This window comes from Micromys minutus (genome assembly GCF_963924665.1).
Source record: "Micromys minutus genome assembly, chromosome: 1".
In the NCBI taxonomy this organism is placed as follows: Eukaryota; Metazoa; Chordata; class Mammalia; order Rodentia; family Muridae; genus Micromys; species Micromys minutus.
This window is the reverse complement of record NC_137969.1, coordinates 70,523,697-70,548,533: the sequence shown is the minus strand read 5'-3', so window position 1 is coordinate 70,548,533 and position 24,837 is coordinate 70,523,697. Positions and strand designations below refer to the sequence as shown.

The following is a 24,837-nucleotide window of genomic DNA, read 5'->3' as shown; positions in this document are numbered from 1 at the left end:
CCGTAGGAGCCATCTTGGTAATGGGCAAAGGAAGCGCCCAAAGACCCAACCTACTCAATGATGAAAAAGGTGCCTCGATTTACTAGTGACCAATAGGAGAGGAGAAAACAGAAGAGTGGCAGGCCTGACGGCCTCAGAGCTTCAGTTCGAGCTGCAGTGGCGAATGGGAGTTTGTGGGTGGCCTTTTAGACGTGAGTCTATAATCGCCCAGCCTCCTCAAGGTCGAGAAAAACTTGTGAGCATTCAAGACACTAGAGGGAGCATTTTGCCTATTAAAACACTAGAGTTCCTTAAACCGGTCGTGAGAAAAGTGAAACTATAGTTTGAAGACGTATTTTATGGAGAAACACTCAGGGATTGTGAAGACGTAATTCACTTTACCCTCCACCTTCCCGAAAACTGCTGGAGAACTCCCACAGCTCTCCACTATACAGTTCCAAAGGACTGCTACTCACAAACACAGCTCTCCCCTAGAAAACAACCCTACCCCATCTACCTCCTCCCTCTGGAATTCACAGACCTTCCCTTCTTATTAGAATAGAAATGGCATTGAAGGTTTGATTGAGAAGAGAGAGTTGTGGGCTTAACTAGCCTCTGAGGCAGCTGTCCTCTCTAGTTATTATTTACTTGCAGAAAGGACAAACAAAATCCAAGAATACGACAGCCTCCAGGGCCAGGGCCAGGCAGTAATGTGACACTAGAGATACAAGAGGACAACTGGAAATGTGCAAGATGTCTCAGTTTTTGGTGTTGGAGAGATGGCTAAGTGGGTAAGAGCACTGGCAGGGCTGGTGAGATGACTCAGATGCTTCACCAGAAGTCCTGAGTTCAATTCCCAGCAATCACATAGTAGCTCACAACCATCTCTAATAGTGTACTTGCATTCATACATGCAATAGAGCATAGAAACAGACACTGTGTGTGTGTGTGTGTGTGTGTGTGTGTGTGTGTGTGTACTGGCTGCTCTTCCAAAGAACCCAGGTTCGAATCCCAGCACCCACATAGCAGTTTATAATGTAACTCTAGTTCTAAAGAATCTGACACTCTTACACAGACACACATGGAAGCAAAATACATAAATAAAATAAGATGTCTTGGTCTTCGGTTGCACCTTCCCTCACTAGCTTCCACACTTCTACCTATATCTCTCACGAATGTTCCAGTGCACACAGGGTAAGCTTGAGGCAATGAACAATAGGAATGTTTTCAGTATCTACCTAGCTAGGCCTAGGAATTGTACCTCTGTTTTTCTACACAATTAGAGCTGGGGCCAGGGGTCAGTACCTAACTGATAAGGTGATCAAATGACCAGGAACCTTTGACCTTATTTGGACAGAGCTTCTTAACTACTGAGGTTGAGAGCAGGAGGGCAGAGGCTATTTTTCTGAATTTGCTTTTTGGGGGTAGGGGATAAACATTGATGGGAACCCATAAGTGGACTTGTATTGCATGATTATTTTAAAGGAATTTCATTCACAAAACTTATCAAATGCAATAATTCCAAAGGATTTTCTCCATGTGTCTTTGTATGTCTGTGAGGGGTGTGTGTGTGTGTGTGTGAGAGAGAGAGAGAGAGAGAGAGAGAGAGAGAGAGAGAGAGAGAGATGTTCATGCCCCCTTCCTTTCCACCTCCTATTTCAATTCATTTTCCTTCTTTTTAAAAAAATTATTTTACAGGATAACTGGATATTCTCTGTATTTACATTTCAAATGTTCTCCCCTTCCCCCCCCCAACTCTCATCCCCCTCCCCTCCACTTGCTGCTCTCTCTCCCAACCACCCTCTCCATCTCAGCGCCTTGGCATTCCCCTACACTGGGAGAAAGAGCCTTCACTGGACCAAAGGCCTTTTCTCCCATTGATGCTAGACAACGCTGTCCTCTGCTAAATATGCAACTGTAGCCATGGGTCTCTTCAATCTTCCTTCTTTTTGTTTTTTCTTTAAAAAAAAAAAAAAAAAAAAAAAGACAAAGTCTCTCTATGCAGTCCCAGAACTCACTCTATAGATCAGGCTGCCCTCAAATTCACAAATATCAATCTGCCTCCCCAGTGCTGGGATTAAAGGCTCATGCCACTATGCCCAGCTCCCTCCTCCTGTTCCCAAAACACCTCTCTGCAAAATTGCTATGAAGGGGTTGTAGGGTTGGGGAGAATGGAGTTTGTCCATGAGGTAAAGATGACAAGGGCTAAGAGCTTCATGTTAGAGCTTTCTAGAAAAAATAACTTTGAATCCTGATTACCTTATCAATACCTATAAACTCATCAACTCCTGATCCCAAAAGAATAAATCCTAAGCAGACATTGCCCTTCACTAGAGTTCATACCCCTGCAGCTCACTATGACACCAAGAGTCCCTTTTGCCTTGTCCTTTTGGGCATTTCTAAAGCTTGTTTACTCCAGCATGATCTCTGCCCTTCTGGACTTGCCATTCTTTGTATCACCTGACAGGGTGGGGGTGGGGGGAGTAGATGTATATATAGCCCCTACCTCCAGTCAAGCTGGGAGTCGACGGGACGGATTGCAACACAGGTCCGGTATGATGAGAGAGCAAGAGCTGTGGGCAACATGCAAAGAGGATGGGACTTGAATTGTAGAAAGGAAAGGAGCTAAGTTAGAGTGAGCATCCAGGTTGGGGGATTCCTGCAAGAGGCAGAAGCTCATTTGACGTGTTCTTTCTCACCAGCGGTACTGTTCCTAGGCCACATTCTGCCATCATGAAGCTGCTTGCAATGGTTGCCCTGCTGGTCACCATCTGTAGCCTGGAAGGTAAGTTTTCGATACGGGGAATCCAAAAGAAGGAAGGTGTCCAAAAGAAAGAGTCTTGGCTGCCCAACTCTTGTACTTCTATAGCTGAGTGCACCAGCCAGAGAACTCAAGAGAAAGATTATTTTCTTTCCAAAGTCCAAAGAACCAAACCAAACCACCAGGAACTTCAACAAAAATTACCTAGCAGGACACCAATTTGGGGAAGAGGATGAAAACCGAGGTGGGGTCCTATGGGGTGTGAGGGGAGACTGGGATTCATTGCTGGCAATCCAAATGCAAAGACTACAATACACGTTTGTATAGGAGCTTTGGTTCGGAGACAGGCAGAGGAGCCGGATGTGCAGAGCCTGTTCAGTCAGTACATTCAGAGCATGACGGACTATGGCAAGGATCTGGTGGAGAAGGCCAAGGCCTCGGAGATTCAGACCCAGGCCAAGTAAGTCTCTGGGAGAGAGCTCAAAGGGCTATAGAACTGCTTCAAGAAGGAAACCAGTTCTCAGAGGTACCTGAACTCAGGGGTTGGGGTTAGGGAAGACCAGGCTTAAACTGGGGAGAAAAGTCCCTCCCTCATCCTAGATGGGGGCAGCAAGAAGTGGACCTTGGTCTCCAATCTGTAGAGTCTGATCCTCTGCTGCCTGGACGGTCTACCTACTCCTCCTCTAACAGGCTTTGCTATACCAGGGTGCACCAGGGTATATTATTTGGGGACCTTCATCACCAACAAAGACCCTTCACATTAACCTCTGGTCATTTCCTTCCCCAGGGCATACTTTGAGAAGACACATGAGCAGCTGACACCCTTTGTCAAGACAGCTGGAACTAGTCTGATGAACTTCTTAAGCAGTTTAATGAACCTCGAGAAACCAGCTCCTGCCGCTAAGTGAGATGTGTCAGGACCAGTCTTCCTACCACAAATGTCCCACTGGCCACGGCTAGAGCCCCTCTCCCTACCTACTGCCTGTTTTCTCCAATAAACGCGGAAGGAGTTAAACTTCGTACTTCTTGTGTCTTTGGGTGATTGGGAGAAGTACCAGCGTGGGGGAGGAGAAGGAGGAAGGAATAAGAAATATGTTTCAAAAAGGAGAAGGAGACAAGTTTTGGTGTCGCGGGTGGAGAAACGATTGAAGAAACAAGCAATAGACTGGCAGAGTAGGTGCCTGTGATTTGTCTCCAAACCCAAGGAGTGTCCCATGTGAATGACTCTGTAGCCTCACTGAAGGACATGGACCAAGAAAGAAAGGGAACTCTCTCAGACAAAAATCCCTTCATGAGGTAATAGGGAACAAGGGTCGCCCTCAGAATCTCATCTTCACCTTTCTATAAAAGATGGTGAGTTTTGTTGTTGTTTTGTTTCAGGTTTTTAAAAGTGGCCCAGCGGTGTGTCTTAAGACACTGCCTTTCCTTTTGAACCTGGGGAACACTGTATTTTCTCCATCCCATAATAAAGAGGTTAGGCTAATCCTTTTCTCCCAAAATGCTCTAGTTTCTTGATTCAAAACAGCTAATTTTGCTTGTGTGATGGTTGCATGCCTTTAATCTCAGCATTTGGGAGGCAGAGGCAGGTGGATCATTGTGAGTTCAAGGCTAGCCTAGTCTACAGGAGTTCCAAGACATCCAGAGCTACACAGAGAAACCGTGACTAGAACAAACAAACAAACAAACAAACAAACAAACAGTGCTTGCTTGCCTGGGAACCTAGATTCAATTCCTGGGGACCCATATGATAAAGGGAGACAGCAGACTCCTGTAAGTTGTCCTCTGACCTCTACATGTATGACATGACACACCTGCACTGCACTAAATAAAGGTAATAAAAATTAGTGGAAAAAACCCTCCTGATGGGGGCTGGCAAAGTGGCTCAGTGGATAAGACTGCAGAACAAACCTGATGCTCTGAATTCCATCTCTGGTACCCTCAGGGGTGCCTACTGAACACACATATGCTGTAGTGGCTTCACTTCCCACCACCCTAGTAATAAATAAAATTTAAAATCGTTCATGTGATGCACAGTAGTATATGCCTATGGTCTCAGCACTCAGGAGGCTGAGACAGGAGGATTACTTGAGCTTAAGAACTTGAAAACAACCTAGGCTGTATGATGAGACCCTATCAAGGAAGAAAGGAGGAGAAAAGAGAATCTACATCCCCTGCCCTACACTTTAAAATATCCTAGATACCTACCCTGGCTCACACCTTTTCTTGAACTCACCTTCCCATGACTGGGAATGGTTCCGGTTTCTTTCAGTTGCATCCGATCCCATTATAGATGATTGTGAGCCACCATGTTTTGCTGGGATTTGAACTTAAGACCTCTGGAAGAGCAGTCAGTGCTCTTAACCACTGAGCCATCTCTCCACCACTCCCTTTTTCTTTTCATTCAATATTTCTGCTTCTTACTGGGCCCATCGAAATACATCTGTAATTGTAGCTACTTAGGAGGCTGGAACAAGAGGATTTCAATTTCAAGATATGTTTGAGCCATAAAACAAGTTCACGGCCTGCCAGGAAAATTTAGAGAGATTGTTTCAAAAGGAAAAGGAGACAGAGGCAGTTGGATCTCTAAATCCAGGTCTAGCCTGGTCTACATAGTAAGTTCTAGGGCAGCTAGAGCCATAAAACAGAAAGACCCTGTCTCAAAACAGAACAAACAACCTCCCCAGAAGAAAACCAACAAAAATAATTTAATGGCAGAGTCCTTACCTAGTGTGTGTAAAACCCTAGGTTCAGTTCCTAGCATTTGATCAACCAATGTAGAAACAAAAATAATAGTAAAAAACAATTTTTGGGTTTTTTTTTTTTTATGTATAGAGACAAGAAAGTCAGTGTCTCTGCTTCCAAGGTAACCTTAGACAAGTTAATATTTCAAAGAACCTGAATTTCTTATCTAGGTCAATAAGCAGATTAAATGATACAATGGGAAAGTATACATTATTATGCACCATACTGTGTTGTCCAGCACAGAGGATTGACAGGGGTAGGCTGGGACACCTTTCAGGAAGAAATGCACCTAACAAGGCTTAAACATTTCCAAGCAGAGCTTCCTGGAGACTCTGGGAAAAGGACAGGCACTGTCAGGAGATTCCTTGTGAAAAATGACCTCCCACTTAGATCCAACTTGTTCCCCTTGGCCTTGCCAACCTGTCTATTAAGTTCTCTCTAAGGCCCTTCTTTCTTCCAAATCCCCTGAAAGTTCTCATAAAATCTTCCTCTAGGATGTTGTCATGATCCTCGTCATCACATTCTTTCTGAATGTCTAGCTTCTCGGCTATGGTAACTCAAACATGCACACACTGGATTGATACTATCTAGATTGGCTATTTGGGGTAGACATACAGGCTTCGCACAAACCAATCATGATTCATTTTTCAGACACAAAAAGCCACACTGGGTACAAAAGGAATTTCTCAGGTTCTAAGTTCTCCAAATACATTCCTACTCCCAACACAGTTAAGAGTGTGAGAATGTTCCCTGCTCCATCTCTATCTCAGAGCACTGAGGGATCAAGGGTCCCACCTCTTATCCAGATATAGTCAGCATTCATACATCAAATGAACAAAGTAGCTCTAGAGTTCTATGTCCTCGGGAGATGAGTCTGCCTTACTCAAAACTCTATTACTACTCAGCCGAACACTTAATCTAAGCTCTACCAGTATGTGACAAATGATAAAATGACTTGAGTCCAATCTCTGGCAGCTTTATTGGGAGGTAATCCCTTTCCATTGCTTAGTGAGAGTTGGGGATCATGGAAGGAAAGAGGAATGAAGCAAAGGAGGACAGAAGAAAAGAAACGTCAGTGAGTAAGTCTTTGACAAAGATGGGGATGTGCCAGTGTACATTGATTTAGAGCCTAGCATGATTATGGGAATAAGGTCAGCTAGCTCTAAAAGTGTGGAGGTAGCATAGCCATGTCAACCATGAGAGCTAGGAGAGAATTAGAAGCAGAAAAAGAATGCAACCAAGGGCATCTGTTCTAAAGCTATTGGGGTGGTTTCTCATGCTTCAGGGTCTCGTATGTCTCCTGGTTCCGGGTGTTCAGGCCCTGCAGGAGAGTCAACGGATGATCAGAGGATGAGATTATCATAGGCCCCCTTCCACCTCAGACGTCATTCCTATCAAGTCGACTCCCAACCCCATCCTCTTTTTCTGACCCCTAAGGTAGAAAAAAAATGAGGTTCACTCACCGTGTAGACAGCATCTGATTTCTGCAGAGATGGAAGGAGCAAGGTATTAGAGACCCACCTTTTTCAGGGCCCCTCACCATTTTCCTTCCCACCCAGGGAGTATCTGGGTCAAGATCAATGTTAGCTGCCTGAAGCTAGGAGCACTCACATGATTGTTCATTTGCTGGTATGACTACAAACACACTTTAGTGCATCATGCAACTCTCCCACGTCTTAACTGTCACCTCTGTGGGAAAACTGCTAATTAAGGTAGAGTCCACCATGACAGGATATAGCCTCTGGGCTCAGTGCAATATGGGAGACTCCCTTTGTTAACAGGGTTTTTCCTTTTCTGATCTTGTCTGGGAAATCCTAAGTGCGTGCGTGTGTGTGTGTGTGTGTGTGTGTGTGTGTGTGTGTGTGTGTGTGAACGTGCCTTCACTTGAGAAATGTCATGTAGCTTATAGACTTAGACCAATTAAACTATAGGATCAATTTTCTTTCTCCTGACAAAACCTGTTCAGCCAGAACCTGAGATTCCTGTAATGCTTCCCTATGCTAATAAAGTATGCCAGGTACACTAAGCCCCCGCCCAGCCTTTGCTCATCCTGGACATCCCTGCCCTCAGTCCCCCAAAACTGTATAAGCCTTGAATCACTCTAAATAAAGTTGACCTGCCTACTGACAGTGGGTGCCAGTGTGGTCATTCATTAAACGTATTTCACAGGGCTTCCAACAACATCTCTGCTCCCTTTGCCCTGTGGACCAAATTGGCCAACAATCCACGAGGACAGGGAGACCCACACACCTCTACTTGATTATTTCCTGTCTGGATATTTTATTTGCAGCTCAGCTAGATGGCAGGTTGTTACCCATCCTGAGTCGAGGGGTAGGATCCAGATTAACACCTAAAACACACACGCCTCAAGGCGCCAGACCTCAGGCTAATGCCCTGGAAAGGTTGAGAGCCTGAAAAGAAACACTGATTTGCAGATGTGGGAAGACTCCGTACCTCACGGCTGGCTATAGCTGCCTTTCGGACCTGGATCTGGAGTGGGGGAAAGGCAATCAGCAAAGGAGAAGTTGGAGGCCCATCTTCTTTCCCTCTAAGCCATGGGGAACCCCCCCTGGTTCCCCTCCCCCCCCACGGGTCTGGTTCTTAGACCACCCCACCCCGCCTTACCTTGAGTCGGCAGTAGAGCAGGGTAAGGACAATACCATACAAAAACAGGATGGCATCCAGGATGTAGCAGAGCTGGGGCTCTCCCAGGGCAGCTGAGGGGACACAGGGCGCCCATGGGACCCAGTGTAGAGGGAAGGGGAGTGCCGTCCCTCAGGGAAGGGTAAGGGGTCAGAGAGGTAGGACAGAGCCTTGTGGGGGTTCTTCTAAGGGAAGAAACTAACTCCCTCTCTATTGTTTCCCCTCTTCCCCTTTAGACCACAACAGGAGTGGGACAAGAAGCATGAAGGGTTCTGCTTGTAGGACTTAGGTTTACTATAGACTTCCCTCTCTTCCCACCCCATAGCCCTTTTCAGTATTGTGGTTCCTCTGGCATCATTGAGCACTTTGTCTACCTCAAGAACCCATTGGAGTTTACTGGGCTGAGACCAAACGAAAAAAAAAAAAAAACAAAACAAAAAAACAAAAACCTCAGCCCAGAAGGGGAGGGGAAGAGAGAAATAGTGGCAAGCTTCAGCAGAGAAACCACAAGAGTATGTCTCTGCTAAGTCCTGTGACCTGTGGCTGAGGGCTGGACAGGAAGGATGTGAACTGGGGAAGGGAGGGAAGACAATTATTCTGTCCTTGGTCATTTTCTCAGCCTCACTGCTTTCTGCCTCACCAGACACTTAACAATACCAAAAAAACAAACCAAAACCAAAGTGACTGCTTTTTGAGGCTCTTTAAGAAGCGTTGACTTTGCCTGTGAAGCTGGATGCTGACCACAGTTCAAAGGAAAGACCACAAACTAAATCTAAAATATGGATTCCTCCTCCTGCTATTCTACCCTGTTAATCATGCTAGGCTTCCAAGAGGGACGTTTGTACAACTAAAAAAAAAAAAAAAAAAAAAAAAAAAAAGGATCACCCAAGAGATGGGTTGTGTGATCCCAGCACTTGGGAGGCTGAGGAAGGAGCATTGCCTGAGCTACACAGTGAGGTTCAGACCATCCTAGGATAGAGTAAAATCCTGTCAAAAAAAAAAAAAAAGCTGGTGGTAATGGCACACGACTTTGATCCCAGCACTCCGGAGGCAGGCAGACAGATCTCTGGGCTGGAGGCCAGCCTGGTCAACAGAGCAAGTTTCACGACAGCAAACACTGTCTCAATACAGTGTCTCAAGGGAAAACATCCCACCAATAGGGAACAAAACAGAATAGCAGCCCCCCAAACCAAGAAAACCCACAAAACAAAGGGCACAGGAACTGAACATGGCAGCCCCATACAACTACACTGGGCTGAGGTTGGAAGACTGTGAATGAGGCCAACGTGGGCTACATAAAATCCTGCCTCAAATGCTTGGTCAGGATCTGGGCTCCAGAGACTGCTCCCAGCCTTATCAGGAGCAATAAGTGACTGTTAGCCTGCTGCTGGGACCTTGACATTTTTTGCATTCCTTAGCTGAGCTTGAGTCTCTAAGGCCGGGGGACACTTCACACCACCTGTCCCCTTATCTGTTGACAAAATGGTGTAGCCCTGCCCACTTCCACACATGTCAAGTTACCAAAATTGGTAAAATTCTTTTTGTTCTACAACACTCACACACATGATATTGCATAAATCTCAAAACTACCCCGTGAAAGAAACATCAACTTCAGCATTTTATGGATGATGAAACCCAGGCACCCAGAAAAGCTAAGAAACACTCAGGGCCAGAGTTAAGCAAGACTTGGAACTTGAATCCGGGTTTCCTGCTCCCCAAAGTCTGTGCTTTTCTCTGTGCCCCTCCTTGCCAGTCATTTTTTTCCCCTAACATTTAACCCCACCTCTGAAAAAAGTCAGCTGTCAATCAGAAGTGCTCTTCAAAACTTGCTGGGCATGGTACAGACCTACAAACCCAGCATTCGAAAGAAGGCAGGAGGATCAGGAGATCAAGGTTAGCCTCAGCTAACTCAAGGCTAACTTGGGCTACAGTAGTCCTCCTCACAGATATTCTCCCAGGATAGACAGACCACATCGTAAGTGATGCTGAGGGGAGTTCACAGGCAGATCAGGACCTCAGAGCTTTTCTGCTACTCTGGCTTTTTCTTCTCAGATGATTGAAACTATAGGACCCCATGCTGTTGCCTACGTGATCAGTTCAAAGAATGGCATGGCCTTCATCATCCCCAGATGGTGACTTCCCTGCCTTAGTCCCAAGCGCAGATAAGCACCAAGCTATATAGAGGGTTTTGTATATAACTAGCTAGATACCTGCTCTAAACAAAGCATTCCATGGTATTGCTGATCAAGAAATGAAACATCGCTAAAGCTGCTCTCCGTGCTGTACAGTCTGTACCCCGGCACACTCACGCTTCATACAAGGTCTAAAGTCAGTATGGAAGGTAGGAAAGGGACAGTAAAGAAGGAAATAACGGTAGTGCCTGGGTGGGGACCCAACAGGGCTAAGTTCGGAATCTGCCTCAGCCCTGTGCCCACACGCCCAAGACCAGCCTTCTCCTTCCATCCCCAGTCCCTGCCCTAGATTCCCACTCAAGTCCAGCTAAGACTCAAGGAAACCTTCCACTTACCTGCTTGTTCCACCAAAAGGAGCAAGAACAAGATCACGGCTGCGATCATCCTGAGCGGGGGCTGCAGCGCCGGGGGCTATGCGCTGGGAGCTGTGATCTCACGCTAATGCGGAGCTACACCAACTGTGCCCACGAACAGTTCCCTGACCACAGTTCCCTCCTTCCTGCCACGCCTTCTTTGGCCCCTTCCCCTTCCTGTACTACAGACCAGGCAGCTCCCGGAAGGGCCAACTTGGGGAGCTGGAAGATCTAGCCTCTAAGCCTAAGCCCTTTCAAGGGACCAACCTAACTCACAGAACGAGCAGACGTTCATGCTTGGGAAAGGTTGTAGCTGCCATGTTTAACAACCCCACCCACCTGCCACTCAGACGTAGCAAGCTTCCCCTAGCCTCCTTTAGGTCCCACCCTAACCCTTACTTTCCTACCTGGAACTTTATATACCCAGTCTTCATTTGAGCTTAGCGGTTTTATAGATACCAAGAGGGTCGGAGCAGGAGGAACTGAGGGAAAGGGGAAATGGGGAATGGAGAAGTGGAAAGAGCAAGACTCAGAGAGGGGGAGAAGATCAGCTGGGAAACTGAAGACCTAGGTCAGAGAAATACAAAGTGAAAGACAGCAAGACACCAATAAAGACACATTAGAAACTAGGCTTCGGGGCCAAAAAGGTGGCTAATTTAATATAATTTCTCCTTTTCTAGTACATGCACAGGAAGCCTGTACTGCTAAGTCAATGAGTACATGTATATTTGTTTATACTCGCAGAGACACAGCCTCGTTTCCCACCAGACACAGGCCCCGAAAAAGCAGTTGACAGGCGAGGGGGCTCGAAGGCTGTGCTTTTGCTCATCGGTCTATTTCTCCAAACACAATATCCTGGGTTCCTATGATGGCTACGACATCTGCCAGCATGTGTCCTTTAGACATCTTGTCCAAGCCCGCCTGCAGAGATGGGGACGAGAACAGTGTTAACCCACGTTTGCAGAGAAGAGCTCTTAAAAATCCCGTCAAAAGGCCAGTGTGGTAGTATGCACTGTTAACCTCAGCACAGGGAAAGACTGAAGCCAGCCCAGTTCACATAGAGAATTTTAGGCCAGCCAGAGACCTTGTCTCTGTCTCAAAACAAAACAAACACCACAACAAAAATCTCAAGCCAAAATCCTCCAATAAGCCAGGCACAGGAGTTCATGTCTGTTATTGTAGCACAGAGAGTCTAAGGCAGGAGGATGACAGTAAATCCAAGGATAGCCATCACACATAGTGAGTTCCAGGCTAATTTGGGTTGTGCAGCAAAATTCTATCTTGATCAAATGAAACAAAGCAAAATCTCATTCAGAAGTTGAGTGTGGAGATATATACCTATAATCCTCACACCTGGAAGGCTAAGGCAGGAAATAATAAGTTTGAGCCTAGCCTTAGCTACTTGGGGAGTTCGAGACACAATAGGGCTGTATAGCAAAGTCCTATCTCAGAAAAGCAAGGTGCTCAAGAAATGGCTCTGCCGCCAAGATCATGTATTGCTCTTGCAGAGGAAAGTAGATTGGCTCCCTAAACTAACAACAGGTAGTCTAGAACTGCCTGTAACTCCAGCTGCAGGGGATCCAATGCTCTCTCTTGGCCTCTGCAGGTACCTGCACTCATGTGGCAGACATATATACATATACACACAAGAAAGTTTAAAATAAATACTAAATAATTTTAAATAATAGCTGAAAAAGAATAACAATACTCAACCAAGGTCAGTAAATTATTAATGTGTTATAGTTAAAATCATTGGGATTGGGATTTGCAGCCCCATAAGAACAATAATACCAACAACCAGAGCTCCCAGGGACTAAACCACTATCCAAAGAATACAAATGGACGGACCCATGGCTCCAGCTGCATATGTAGCAGAGGATGGCCTTGTTGGGCATCAATGGGAAGAGAAGCCCTTGGTCCTGCCAAGGCTTGATGCTCCAGTGTAGGAGAATGTCAGGGTGGGGAGGCAGAAAGGGATGGGTGGGTAGGGAGGTGTCCCCATAGAAGCAGGGGGAGGGGGAACAGGCTAGGGAGTTATGGATGAGAAACCAAGAAAGGGAATAACATTTGAAATGTAAATAAAATATATCCAATATTAAAAAAAAAAAAAATCACTGGGATTGTCTTACCAGGTGGGCAAAGCCGGGAGCCTTGATCTTACACCGATATGGGCGGCTGCTGCCATCAGATACCAAGTACACCCCAAACTCTCCCTGTCCAAGGAAGAAAGTCGATGCCCCATTAGTAGGAAAAGCTCTCTGCTACCAAACCCTGTGTGGCTTCCCTTTACAGCTGTCACTAGTGAGGGAGTGCTTTGTTTGCTGTCTGCTTCCGGCCACCCACTCCACAGAGGCTTCCTTCCCCTCCTGTCCCTCACCTTAGGAGCTTCAATGGCAGTATATGTGGCTCCTGGAGGAACTTGGTATCCCTCAGTATACAGCTTAAAGTGATGAATTAGTGACTCCATGGATGTCTGAGAGAAGGAAAGGGAGAATCAAGAAATAAGATCCAGCCGGGCGCTGGTGGTGCACAGCTTTTATTCCAGTACTTGGGAGGCAGAGGCAGGCAGACCTCGAGTTTGAAGCCAGCATGGTCTATAAAGAGAGTTCCACGGCAGTCAGGGCTACACAGAGAAACCCTGTCACAAAACAAAACAAAACAACAGAAGGAAACCAGATCCAAGCTCTAGCCTTCTCTACCTTTAGGGAGACGTACAACCCACATGTAAGTCAGAGAGAATGAAGACAGAATAAAAGATGAACACTGTGAAAGGTTCAGAGTGTTAAAGTTACAGAAAGGTCTGATTTAATCTGAGGCCTGTGCTTTATGCCAACTGGTCCCTTGCAAAGACCCCATCTTTCTTCCCTCTCCCTGTGGCCAACCTTCATCTCTGCTCGTTTAGGTGGGGACACTTTGGCGTCATCAACCTTGATCTCCCCTGGAGGCATCTTGTTCAGACACTGTTCAATGATTCGAAGGGACTGGCGCATCTCCTCCACACGACACAGGTACCTAAAACAGATGCAACAGCCTCAGAACGAGAGAAAGCAGACAGAGGAGAAAGCAGGAATCTGGATGCCCTTTGGGAGACCTGAGAAATGTTCAGTAAATGGTCCTCAGTTTCTCCTGGTACAGTCTTTCTGCTTGGCGTGGCTGCCCATATGAACCCTGCAGTACTGCTAAGTCCTCCACATCATGTTTTTTCAGAAGGTGGCCTGTACTTTTCCCTCCTTACCCTCTTGCAGTCAGTTTAGACGGCAGCGTAAGGGAGTGGAACGGAAAGATAAACAAAGAGAACAGCAGTAGCAAATCTTACTCAGGGTCAGTAAACAGGAAGAGCACTGGGTCAGGATTCCAGACTCAATCACTAACAGGCTAATCCCTAACTTATGCTTCAGCTTTCTCAGCTACAAATGCGGCCCAAACTGGTTCTAAGATAGGATGATGGCACACGGGGAGTGGTGGGGGAGAAACAGCACCCTGTCTTGGTATGTGTGGTGGTGAGGAGCATGCTGGGTACTGTGAATGCTAAACACAAACTCTACCATGTTTTAGAACATTCCACAGCTCCTACAGATGTGAGGAAACAGCAAAGAGAAGTCAGTCAAGAATAAAGAGCTGAGCAACGATTTGGATCTTACCTATCGTAGCAGTCCCCTCGAGAACCAATAGGAACATCAAACTCGACCTGGTCGTAAACATCATAGGGCTGGGTCTTCCGCAAGTCCCACTGAATGCCTGAGCCTCGCAGCATCACTCCGCTGTCGGGTATAATGGGCACAGGACCATCCTTCATAAGAAAGGACACATGCTTCCCACCTCCCTCACCACATGGAGAGGATAGTACCAAACACACCTGAAACCCAGACACTGGGCTGTAACTCTCTATGGCCTCTCCAACCCCTGAGGAAAGAAGGTATATTCTCCTACCTGAATCCATAGTTAAGTGCGTCTTCTGCTGATACAACCCCAATGTCGACTGTCCTATTTCGCCAGATTCTATTGTTGGTCAGCATCTATGGATGGAGAAACCCACTGTGCTAATACTCTTCGTACAATCTCCAAAAGCCTCTGTGCTTAAGTACCACTGGGTACTAAAACCCCACAAGCCCTTTAGGGAGATTAAGGGTCTTTTGTCCCATCGATTTCTATCTTACCTCCTCTACCTCATCAATCCGAAGAGAGAAATTCTTGGAAAACTCATAAATGTCATCCATAAGCCCAAGAGGTAGGTCCTAGAAGCCAAGTAGTGATCCTTGTTACAGCACCCCTTCTCAAAAGAAGAGTTCCATGAGCCCACACTGCCCTCCAGTGGTCATGGAGGAAAAGGCAGGAAGTGTGGAGGCAGGCGGGCATCTCATCTCACCTGGTGCACTCCTCCTGGTCGAATATAAGCAGCATGCATTCGGGCTCCAGACACCCGCTCATAGAACTCAAACATCTTCTCTCTTTCTTCAAACATCCAGAAGAAAGGAGTCATGGCACCAATGTCCAGGGCATGTGTGGTGACAGCCATGATATGGTTTAAAATCCGTGTGATCTCTCCAAAGAGCACTGTGAGATGAAAAGACAGGAAATGATGGAAGGGGCTGGAAAGATGGCTCAGAAGGGAAAGATGGCTCAGAAGAGAACGGTGCTTGCCAACAAGTCTGGAACCTACATGGTAGGAGGGGACTGGCTTCCTAGAAGCTGTCCTCTGACCTCCCCACACATGCCTTGACATATACTATTTCACATTCACGCACATATACAAAAATAAACAAATATGTACTATCATTTTTTTCTGTTCTTTTTAAAGAAAGAAGTATGTGGGAGCCAAGGACTCCTCCTAGAGATCAGGCTGGGTGGAATCTGGAACCTAAATATCAAAAATGAGTTCAGTGCACTTAAGATGCCGTGTGTTCAACAGTGAACAGCAGAAATAAGGAGCAGAGCATACCTCGGATCCACTGTGCCCGGGGAGGAGGCTGGATGTTTAGCAACTTCTCCACAGCTAGCGAATAGGCCTGTTCATTGCACATCATGGACACATAGTCCAACCGGTCAAAGTAAGGAAGGGCCTGGGGAAATAAGGAATCAAGGTCACATCTAATAGACCTAGGAATCCATTGTCTGCTGCTAGAAACCTTCCTCTTGACAGGCATTGGAAGTCAGTACTTACTTTTAGAGTCTCAGGTGCCCCAGCAAAGCAGGATGAAATCTCCCCAAAACTAGTAACATGCATATTTAAAACTAGCATAAAATGTTTAAAAACTGGCTATCACTACTTTGACTTATCATGTTTGACAATTTCCATGGTAAAAATACTCTTACCATGGCCAAATTTTAAGTTATCAAAATGTAACTAAACACACCCTTCAAACACAGGGCACGGAATTATAGAGTATGTTCAAGATACAGATCAACTATCTCTGTAGGTTTGAGGCCAGCCTGGTCTACATAGTGAATTCCAGGATAGTCAGAGCTATATAGTAAAACCTTGTCTTAAAACAAAACAAAAGGCCAACATATACACATGCAGAGAGAGAAAAAAAGAACTATGTATAATCTAATTTCTAATAATAATTTCAGCAACGAAGTCATAACATTTTCTAAAAACTGAATACTCAGGCTCTTTGGCCAGTGTAAGTTGACTTTGGCACTGAAACCTTTTTCAGAGAGAAGAGAATCTTATCTTTCTTTTCCCCAGTCCCTTAAAACTGAGACTCCGAAGGAGAAAAGGAATCAGTTTTACAGTAACTTCTGCCCAGAATGTCAAAGAGCTAAGCCCCAGCTGCCTTCTAAGTCAGTTCCAACTTCCAGGAAGAAGGTGGAGTTAAAATCCTCACTGGGACAGCCTGTTCTGGTCCTGGTGTCATCTGTGACGCAGGATGATGCTACAGGAGTTAACCCATAAAAGCTGGGACCTGAAGCCACATCGTCAGCTTAGACTCCCTTGAGGAAGTCACAGAGCTGGGTCTTATTCCAGGGCTTTTCTTCTTAACAGTAAGAAGAAAACAAATAAACAAACAAAAACAACCTTTGGAATCTATTCCAGATCCAACTCCTTCAAACCTGACCTTCAACTATTTAGGTCACACAGTTCTGCGACGGCAAACTCTGTCACAAACCTCCTCTGGTCACTCTGACTCACTGAGTGTTTTGAAAACAAATTCAAGAAGAGTGGGAAGACAAGAGAGTCAGCTGTTAATCCCAAAGAGCTGACGTCTCATTCCTCCTTCTCTGCCCTCAGGGACACTAGTTTTGACGCACTCATAGGAGAGAAGGGAAACTGAGGCACTAGAGTAATGAGAAAAAGGCCAGCCAAAAATCAGACAGAAGAGAAGCTGGGAGTGGGCCCCAGCTGGAAGGTAAGGATGCTGGGAGAACCCATCCGACCCCCTCCCATCCAGTGCTAACCCCAAAGCACTAAACCGCACTACCCTCCTGCCTGAAGCTTTGGGGCAGCAAAGCCATCAGGTCTCAAGCTACAACCCAGTCGTAGTCAGCAGGCCCCTGGTCACCTCCACACCTGCAGATAGGTCTTGTACTCAATGAGCTTCTCCGTGCCTCGGTGCAGGAGCCCGATGTGAGGGTCACATTTCCGCACCATCTCTCCACTCAGTTCCAGCACGAGTCTCAGGACTCCGTGGGCTGCTGGGTGCTGGGGCCCAAAGTTCAGGGTCACATTGGTCACCACTTTTTCCTCCAAAACGTCCACATCTGAGAAGTGGGAAATAAGTCAGAGCCAAATGATAATTTCCTTGGGTATCCCCAAGGTACAGACATATCCTGCACATCCTCTGGCTCACCATTTCATACCTTGCTAGCACCCTCATTCCAATAACTAGGAAGATGGCTAACAAATGGGAAAAAACAAAAGGAAGTTCTAAATTTTCCAACAAGAGGGATCATGAAGTTCATTTTATAGGCCCTAGTGGTTCTCAACCTGTGGGTCAAGACCCCTGCCAAGCGATGCTTTCATAGTCACCTAGAGCCATCAGAAAACAGACACTTACATTACAATTTATAAAGGTAGCAGCAAGAGTAATGTTATAGCTGGGGTCACAATTATAGTATTAAAGAGTTGCAGTGCTGGACAGATGGCTCAGTGGTTAAGAGCACCAACTGCTCTTCCAGAGGTTGAGTTCAATTTCCAGCAACCACAGGGTAGCTCACAACCATCTAATGAGATCTGATGCCCTATTCTGGTGTGTCTTATATACATAAGATAAATAAATAAATCTTAAAAAAAAAAAAAAAAAAAAAAGGAGTTGCAGTGCTGGGAAGCCGAGTGAGAACATCTCTTACGTTGTTGTGCTGAGGATTAAACCTAGAACACTGCGTGTGCTGGGCATGTGCTCCACCACTGAGCTACACCCCACCTCCTTCCTCAGACAGCACCTCATTAGATTATCCAGGATGGCCTTCAACTCATTCTCTAGTCTACACATCTGAACCCTTGATGATCCCCCTGCCTCAGCCTCCTGAAGAACTGGGCATACAGGCCTGTGTTACCAGGCTTGGCTACTATTCTTCGTTTGTTTTGAGATAGGGTTTCACTATTGTAGCCCCAACTGGCCTGGAATTCACTATGTAAACCACAATGCTATGAATTCAGAGATCTGCTGCCTGCCTTCACCTCCTAAGCACTGGAACTGGAAAGGCATGTGCTACCACAGCTGACAAATGATTACTTTTATTGTTTATGAGTATGTGTAATCCTCAAAACTTGAGTTATAGATGGCTGTGAGCAGTGCATGGGTACTGGGAACTGAGCCTGGGTCTTATTCAAGAGCTCTTAAGCCCTGAACCTTGCCTTCTTATCTGTAAGTATCATGATATATCTAGATGTATCTGATAAATGGACAATCAGTGAGAAATACATACTTCAGCTCAGCATGGTACTGTATGCCTTTAATGTCAGCACAAAGGCAGAGGCAGGTAGATCTGTGAGTTCAGGACAGCCAGGATTACATATTCCTCTAAGGGGTGGGAAGAGAGAAACATTAAATGACAGGACTTTTCACTGTTTTTGAGGCTGGGTCTCATGTAGCTACGGCCACCACAAACTCACTACTACTGCACAGTTGAAGGTGGTAACCTTCAAATTCTGATCCTCTTGCCCCTACTTTTTGAGTACTGAGAAGTCCAGTTTATGCCATGCTCGGTATCGAACCCAGGACCTTGTGATTGCTAAACAGGCACTCTATCAATTGGGCAACATTCCCAGCCCAAAAGGCAGGGTTGTTTTTGTTTGTTCTGTTTCTCGATACAGGGTCTCTCTACAGAGTCTGGCTGTCCTGGAACTCACTATATACACCAACCTGGCCTCAAACTCGGAGATCCACCTGCCTCTGACTCCCAGGTGCTGGGTTTAAGGCATATGAGATCATACAGTATTTACCCTCAAGAAACCTATACTTTTGAGTCAGGCATGGTTGCTATAATCTTAGTGCTCTGGGAGTGGAGGCAAGCAGATGCTCAGTCTACATGGTGAGCAAGGCTCCAGACCAGCCAGTGTTACATGTGAGAGCATTGGTGAGAGTCTACCTCAAAAAATAAAATAAAATAAAATCAATAAAAAAGAAAGAAAGAAAAAAACCTTACACTTTAACTTGTAAACAATTACATGTAAAAACTAGAAACAGATGAAATTTGTAAGTTACCCGGTAGGGTTTACTGGACCAGGCATGATGATGTTTGACTTTAATCCCAACACTTTGGGTAGAGGGCAGAGGCAAGTGATGTAAAGCCTCTTGAAATACCCAAGACCTAACACAAGACAGATCTAAACAAGAGTGATAATGACAGCCAGGCATGGTGGAACACACTTTTGGTACCAGCACTTGAGAGGCAGATGAAAGCTGATCTGTGAGTTCGAAGCCAACCTGGTCTATAGAGTGAGTTTCAGGAGAGCCAGGATTACAGAGTGAGACTGTAAAACAGATGGGGAGGGCAACAAACAAATGGATATAAGGAGTGAGAACAATTGGATTTTAAAAGAGCTGAAGAAATGGCTGAAATGGTTGAGAGAACTTGCTGTTCTTGTAGAGGAGCCAGGTTTAGTTCCCACTGCTACAGAAGTGCTCACAACCACCCACATAACTCCAGTTCTAGGGGATGTGATGCCCTCTTCTGATCTCTGTATACACACAACTGTATACACACAACTGTCCTTATTTGGGCTGCAGAAATGGCTCAGTGGTTAAGAGCACTGATTTCCAGAGGTCCTGCGTTCAATTCCCAGGAACCCATGATGGCTCACAACCTGGTGTGCAGATTCGCAGAGACCACTCATATACACAAGCAAATCATTTTTTTTAAGTTGCCGGGTATTCACACGAATAAGCAAAGTCTCATACACATACATAAAAATTAAAGTAACCTAAAAAAAGAATTACAAGAGAGGGCTAGAAGATGTCTCCGTTGGTAAGAGCACTTGTTGCACATGCAGGAGACTCACGTTCAGTTCACTGCACCTACATGGTGGCTCATCTTGAAGCCATTTCTTGTGCACTGTGTGATCATGGTATTTCTGCACCCAGAAGAGATCTGAGTATAAGCCCACTTTAGTATTGCTGTTTTTATGAAGGATTACCTATCAGTGTTTCTCCATCACCTTCTGATTGGTTTAATAAAGAGCTGAACGGCCGATAGCAAAGCAGGAGAGAACAGGCGGAAGTTCCGAGCAGAGTTAGGAACTCTGGGAAAGAGTCAGAGGCAGATTTGGCTGCCAGATGCAGAAGAAGTGGCAGAACTTAGATTAAAACACAAGGGTTAATTAGATTATACAAGCTAAATGGGAAAACACAGCTAGGCCTGAGCTATAATAAATAATTACTGTCTCTGCGTCATTGTTGGGCAGCTGGTGGCAGCACGACACTATGCAGTGATGTGCTCATGACCATTCATGACTTTAGTTACAAAGGATCTGACACCCTCTTCTGAACTCTATGGGCACCAGGCACACATGTGCATAATCACACATGCAAGCAAAACACTCAGACACAGACAGATATATCTAAAGAGAATTGTTTTTAATTAAAAAAAGAGAAATGGTGGGAAAAATCTACATGCTTTCGTGATTGGACAAGATATGGAGGACAAGAGAGAGAAAAACCAAGATGACTAAATAGTTTCCATATTGAAAGACATTCTGGGTACCACTGATCAAAACCAAATGATCAAGAGGGAAAAGTTACCCCAGCATATGACAGATTCAGGAAGATCTTGATCTTGATTGAGGCCAACCTGGACACTTCAGAAAGACCCTGTCCCTCCACCCCAGTTTCTTTCTTTCCTTTTCAAGATTTATTTTATGTGTAAGACTGGTGTGTGTGAGAGAGAGAGAGAGACTTATGCCTTCTCCTTGGAAGGCAGAAGAGAGCATCAGATTTCCTGGAACTGGAGTTATATAGATAGATGGTTATGAGCTGCCATGTGGGTGCTGGAAACTGAACTCAGATCCTCTCAAAGAACAAGTGCCTGTAACCATTAAGCCGTATCCCTGTCACAAGACCCCGTTTCAGAGTATGAAAAACAAAAGAGCCAAGTTTTGGTGACAATTCTGGAGTTTGGGTTTCTTAAAAAAAATATTGTAAGAATGTGCTTTCGTTTTAATCCCAGGTGCAGGAACACGGGCGTCTTCAGACTGTCTGCAGCAGCTGACTATGATTTGCCTCTAGCAGAGGCGTGGTTTTCCCAGCTGCAAATAGTTTCTGTGACTATTTGACACTTGGAATTCTGAACACTTTTCAGGGGGTATATAAACGCTCAGGACCCAAGAGGCGGGGTGGTAATTAATGGGTACTTGGGGGCGGCATGGGGGTGGGGGGGCTCGTTGCAGTTTTTTAACAGCCGTGCTCAAAGAAACACAAGGAAAGAAATTAGATTCAGGGGTTTCTCTCTCCACCCCTATCTTTCTCTATCTAGTGGTAGGGGGTGAGATGGGGGAACGGTTAAAGAATAGGAAAAAGAAGAACCCACAAAATAGCAAAGACCTGCTATACTAATTGGTTGGGTGTTGCTTCATTATTGTTGTTTTGAAGATAAGGCAGCTCTCTGAATCTTCTATTTTAAAGACTTACTTTTATTTTATGTGTATGAGTGCTTTGCCTATATATATGTTTACCACCTATATGCAGCTGCCTGAAAAGGCCAAAAGAGGACAGGGGATCTCCTGGAACTGGATTTATAGGTGGCTGTAAGCTACCTGATATGGATACTAGGAAATGAACCTGGGTCCTCTGCAAGAGCAGGAAGTGCTCGTAACTCTTATCTCTTCAGCAAGCACCCAAATGTCTAATTTTGATGAGGGAAAGATGCTTATATTTAAAGTACGTTTCATTCAAATGTTATTAGGAAGATCATGTTATCCATAGAGAGACGGAAGTGTATGGGATCAGGAATTAGATGACACAAATTAAATAATGGTATTAACTTAGGCTGACTAACATTTCTTTCTTTCTCTGATAAATCTCTGATATTATAACATTTTCCCTTGACAGGGAGCTCAACAGCATTTAAAAATCAACAAATATTTAGCCAGGTGGTGGAGGTGCATGCTTTTAATCTGAGCACTCATGGCCTCTGAGTTTGAGGCCAGCCTGGTCTACTAGTGAGTTCAAGGACCACCTAAGGCTACACAGAGAAATGCTGAATTGAAAAAAACAAAGAAAATCAGCAAGATTCTGACAAGTTGAAACAGCAGCTCTTAGCACTCACCATTCCAAGGAGGAGGTTTCCAGTGGGCTGTTTCCTTGGAGGGGTACATGACAGGTCCAGAAAACTGCTCTGCCCATTCTATATCTGGCTGCCACTGCCGAGCACCTCTGAGGAATTAAAGATACATCCTATACAAGGGGCATCAACAGTATGCTTGGTGCCTCTGTTCCGATTCACTTCGCAAAAACACTTTGAGATTGTAATCACATTTCTCCCTTCCCGTATGCCCTCCCCACTCTCCTTCAAATCCATAGGCTTTTTTCACTATCTGTCATTGCAGGCACACATATATTTGTATATACACATATATTCTTAAATATGCGCTTCATTCTTGTGTGAGCCCAAGGAAGGATGGCCTGAAGTGCAGAGCTGTATTCTTCACTGCCAAGTCCCTGACACCTGTGTTTGGGACATTCAAAGCTGGGGTCGAATGAATATGAATGTTGAGAATATCATTTATTCATGGTAAACCTAGGATTATTAAGAAACAGGGGGTAGAGAAGGCGGGAGGAGAGAGGGAAACAGCAAAGAGAGAAATTGGGAAAGAGAGCTCAGAGAAGGGGTCTCCTTCGGATATGGAGGTACACTCTAATCATTCATTTGAAGGGTAGGATCTTTCACCCCACATATTTCGCTTCTGACCAAAAATTTTAAAAATCATCTCCCTTACTCCCAATCCTCCGCCACGGGAGGCTGACTGCATCTAGGAACCTAAGAAATCTGGTCTGCGAAGGAAGGTTACAGGCCTGGGTCACTCTTTCCTCAGGGGTCACAGAGCCCTTGAAATGTCCTCAGACTCGAGAAATTCCAGTTTGAAGAGAATGCGTGTAGGAATCGTCTCCTCACCTGCTGGGCTGACTCGGCAGACGGATCCCAGACCCGGGCCGCAGCACCTGGGCCCCGAAACCGCGGAGGCAGCACAGCGCCCTCAGGGCCGCCATCTTTACCGGGCTGCAGACCGTAGGAAGGAGAACCGGGCGGAAGTGGCTCCGGCGCGCCTCTTTGTGGGCTTCCTTTGTACTGGCAAAAATGGAGTCACCATCTTGGAAGCTGGCAGGGAGGTCAATTGAGAACGGAACCACATCCGGATTCCGCGCCTTAGCTTCACTTGGGCTTAAATAACCACGACTGCTGTCATCTTTAGTAAGGGCGTCCCTCCCACGGCTTTTCTGGCCGTAAATTAACTGCTCTCTCGGGAGGCAACTTCGCGCTGAACCCAGCACTTCCCGCTAAATCTGCGCTTGAAAGTACCTTCGAAACTGCCCTCCCACTAGGTCCCCTTACGCACACTCTATACGGGCGTTCCTTGACTGTTCCTTTCCATCTTGGTCATTCTTCTGCAGTAGTCCCCCTTTCCAACTGAAGTCCCTAGTTTTGATGACTGTCTCTTTACTACGAAATCCAAAAGTGTTAATTTCCAAATGTCCGGAATCAGCCTTGTGAAAAGGGACTTCAGTGCTGTTGGGCAAGTCGAGTCTGAAAGCTCGCCAAAACAAAAGAGAATAGACAGCCAAGGCCACAAGCATTGGTAGGGCAAGAGTGCAATTGGTGCAAGGGTGTGAGGGCACCATTTTGGGAGGGGGAGATGCTCTGACAGTGACTCTTAAATCCCTGTAATTACTAAATCACAGACTCAGAAAGCGCCCTTAGCAATATCTGGTATCCCACCTCCATTCAGGACGGTCTTACCTGTCAAAGTCTTCCTCAGAAGTATCTAACAACATAGAAATAACACCAGGACTCTGAGCCTAATTTTTTATGGACAAAGCGTTTTCCTGCCCTGGAGACTGATTTTTGTCTCTTTTTGTCTCCAAGCCCAGCTCCAGCTGGGCCACCCACTCTTTGAGAGTCTACAATTTTCTCATTGGAAAGAGACCTCCTCCACATCTCCCGCAGACAGGGTCCCTGGGATATAATAGCCCACCAGCAGTGCAGCTGGGTGGAGCAGACAGACCAGGGGAGTGGCACTGCGCATTCTGAGCTGCAGAGGAAGAGGAGAAAGCCAGATTTCTAGGCTGAAAATTGACCTAATGGGAAACATACCAAAGGGTGGGGCCAGAGATCCTTTGGCTGTGGGAAATGACCGAGACCTGGCATAGCCAAGGTGATCCTCAGGAAGTCAGGACAGAGGCTTGGTCCCCTTGTAAGGAAAAGATGACGGGGCACCAATGAAAAAGTCACAGGGCACCAATGTTGTGAAAGGATGACGATCCAAGTCTCGGCACCAATGTTAGGGGAAGGATGAAGAAAGTGGGGGGCATATGGTCCATGGAGGTGCGGCGAGGCCTGGGGGCAAGGGAGATGCCTCTGGGGGGGGGGTCCATGTTGGGAATCCCTTCCCTGAGGGACCAGCCACACAACGGTATAGTACGGAATAGTTTATTCAGGTCATGGGAGAGTTAAGAGGGTGGTAGAGGAAGAGAGAGAGAGAGAGAGAGAGAGAGAGAGAGAGAGAGAGAGA

General features: G+C 45.9%; 3 protein-coding genes across 3 annotated transcripts; 1 reads left to right on the top strand and 2 right to left on the bottom strand.

Annotated features, from left to right (window-relative positions):
* Nucleotides 1–2,712: 2,712 nt before the first annotated feature.
* Nucleotides 2,713–3,648, top strand: APOA2 (apolipoprotein A2; the record flags this gene model as incomplete). Its single annotated transcript, XM_080921937.1, has 3 exons — nucleotides 2,713–2,764; nucleotides 3,068–3,200; nucleotides 3,528–3,648. The coding sequence occupies 3 exons, from the start codon at nucleotides 2,713–2,715 to the stop codon at nucleotides 3,646–3,648; spliced, it is 306 nt and encodes a 101-aa protein (XP_080778063.1).
* A 2,811-nt stretch (nucleotides 3,649–6,459) lies between these two features.
* Nucleotides 6,460–10,783, bottom strand: FCER1G (Fc epsilon receptor Ig). The gene is made up of 5 exons (XM_080940060.1): nucleotides 10,653–10,783; nucleotides 8,108–8,199; nucleotides 7,937–7,972; nucleotides 6,946–6,966; nucleotides 6,460–6,803 (listed from the first exon to the last, which is right to left on the bottom strand). Exons 1-5 carry the CDS (start codon nucleotides 10,699–10,701, stop codon nucleotides 6,741–6,743), a joined length of 261 nt encoding a protein of 86 aa, XP_080796186.1. The 5' UTR covers nucleotides 10,702–10,783; the 3' UTR covers nucleotides 6,460–6,740.
* Nucleotides 10,784–11,302: 519 nt separating this feature from the next.
* Nucleotides 11,303–23,378, bottom strand: NDUFS2 (NADH:ubiquinone oxidoreductase core subunit S2). Its single transcript, XM_080916480.1, has 12 exons — nucleotides 23,223–23,378; nucleotides 22,377–22,483; nucleotides 17,182–17,372; nucleotides 15,610–15,730; nucleotides 15,037–15,224; nucleotides 14,828–14,905; nucleotides 14,601–14,686; nucleotides 14,312–14,431; nucleotides 13,553–13,682; nucleotides 13,048–13,143; nucleotides 12,800–12,883; nucleotides 11,303–11,591 (listed from the first exon to the last, which is right to left on the bottom strand). Exons 1-12 carry the CDS (start codon nucleotides 23,315–23,317, stop codon nucleotides 11,496–11,498), a joined length of 1,392 nt encoding a protein of 463 aa, XP_080772606.1. The 5' UTR covers nucleotides 23,318–23,378; the 3' UTR covers nucleotides 11,303–11,495.
* Nucleotides 23,379–24,837: the final 1,459 nt, after the last annotated feature.

Bases quoted from the DNA above. Each gene is read 5' to 3' on its own strand.
- FCER1G (XM_080940060.1), bottom strand. From the start codon at position 10,701: ATGATCGCAGCCGTGATCTTGTTCTTGCTCCTTTTGGTGGAACAAGCA. The intron at 8,200-10,652 runs GTAAGTGGAAGG...GTGTCCCCTCAG, and splicing joins CCTTTTGGTGGAACAAGCAG to CTGCCCTGGGAGAGCCCCAG. The intron at 7,973-8,107 runs GTAAGGCGGGGT...CCCCCACTCCAG, and splicing joins TGCTCTACTGCCGACTCAAG to ATCCAGGTCCGAAAGGCAGC.
- NDUFS2 (XM_080916480.1), bottom strand. From the start codon at position 23,317: ATGGCGGCCCTGAGGGCGCTGTGCTGCCTCCGCGGTTTCGGGGCCCAG. The intron at 22,484-23,222 runs GTGAGGAGACGA...TTAATTCCTCAG, and splicing joins CTGCCGAGTCAGCCCAGCAG to AGGTGCTCGGCAGTGGCAGC. The intron at 12,884-13,047 runs GTGAGGGACAGG...TTCCTTGGACAG, and splicing joins CTGCCATTGAAGCTCCTAAG to GGAGAGTTTGGGGTGTACTT.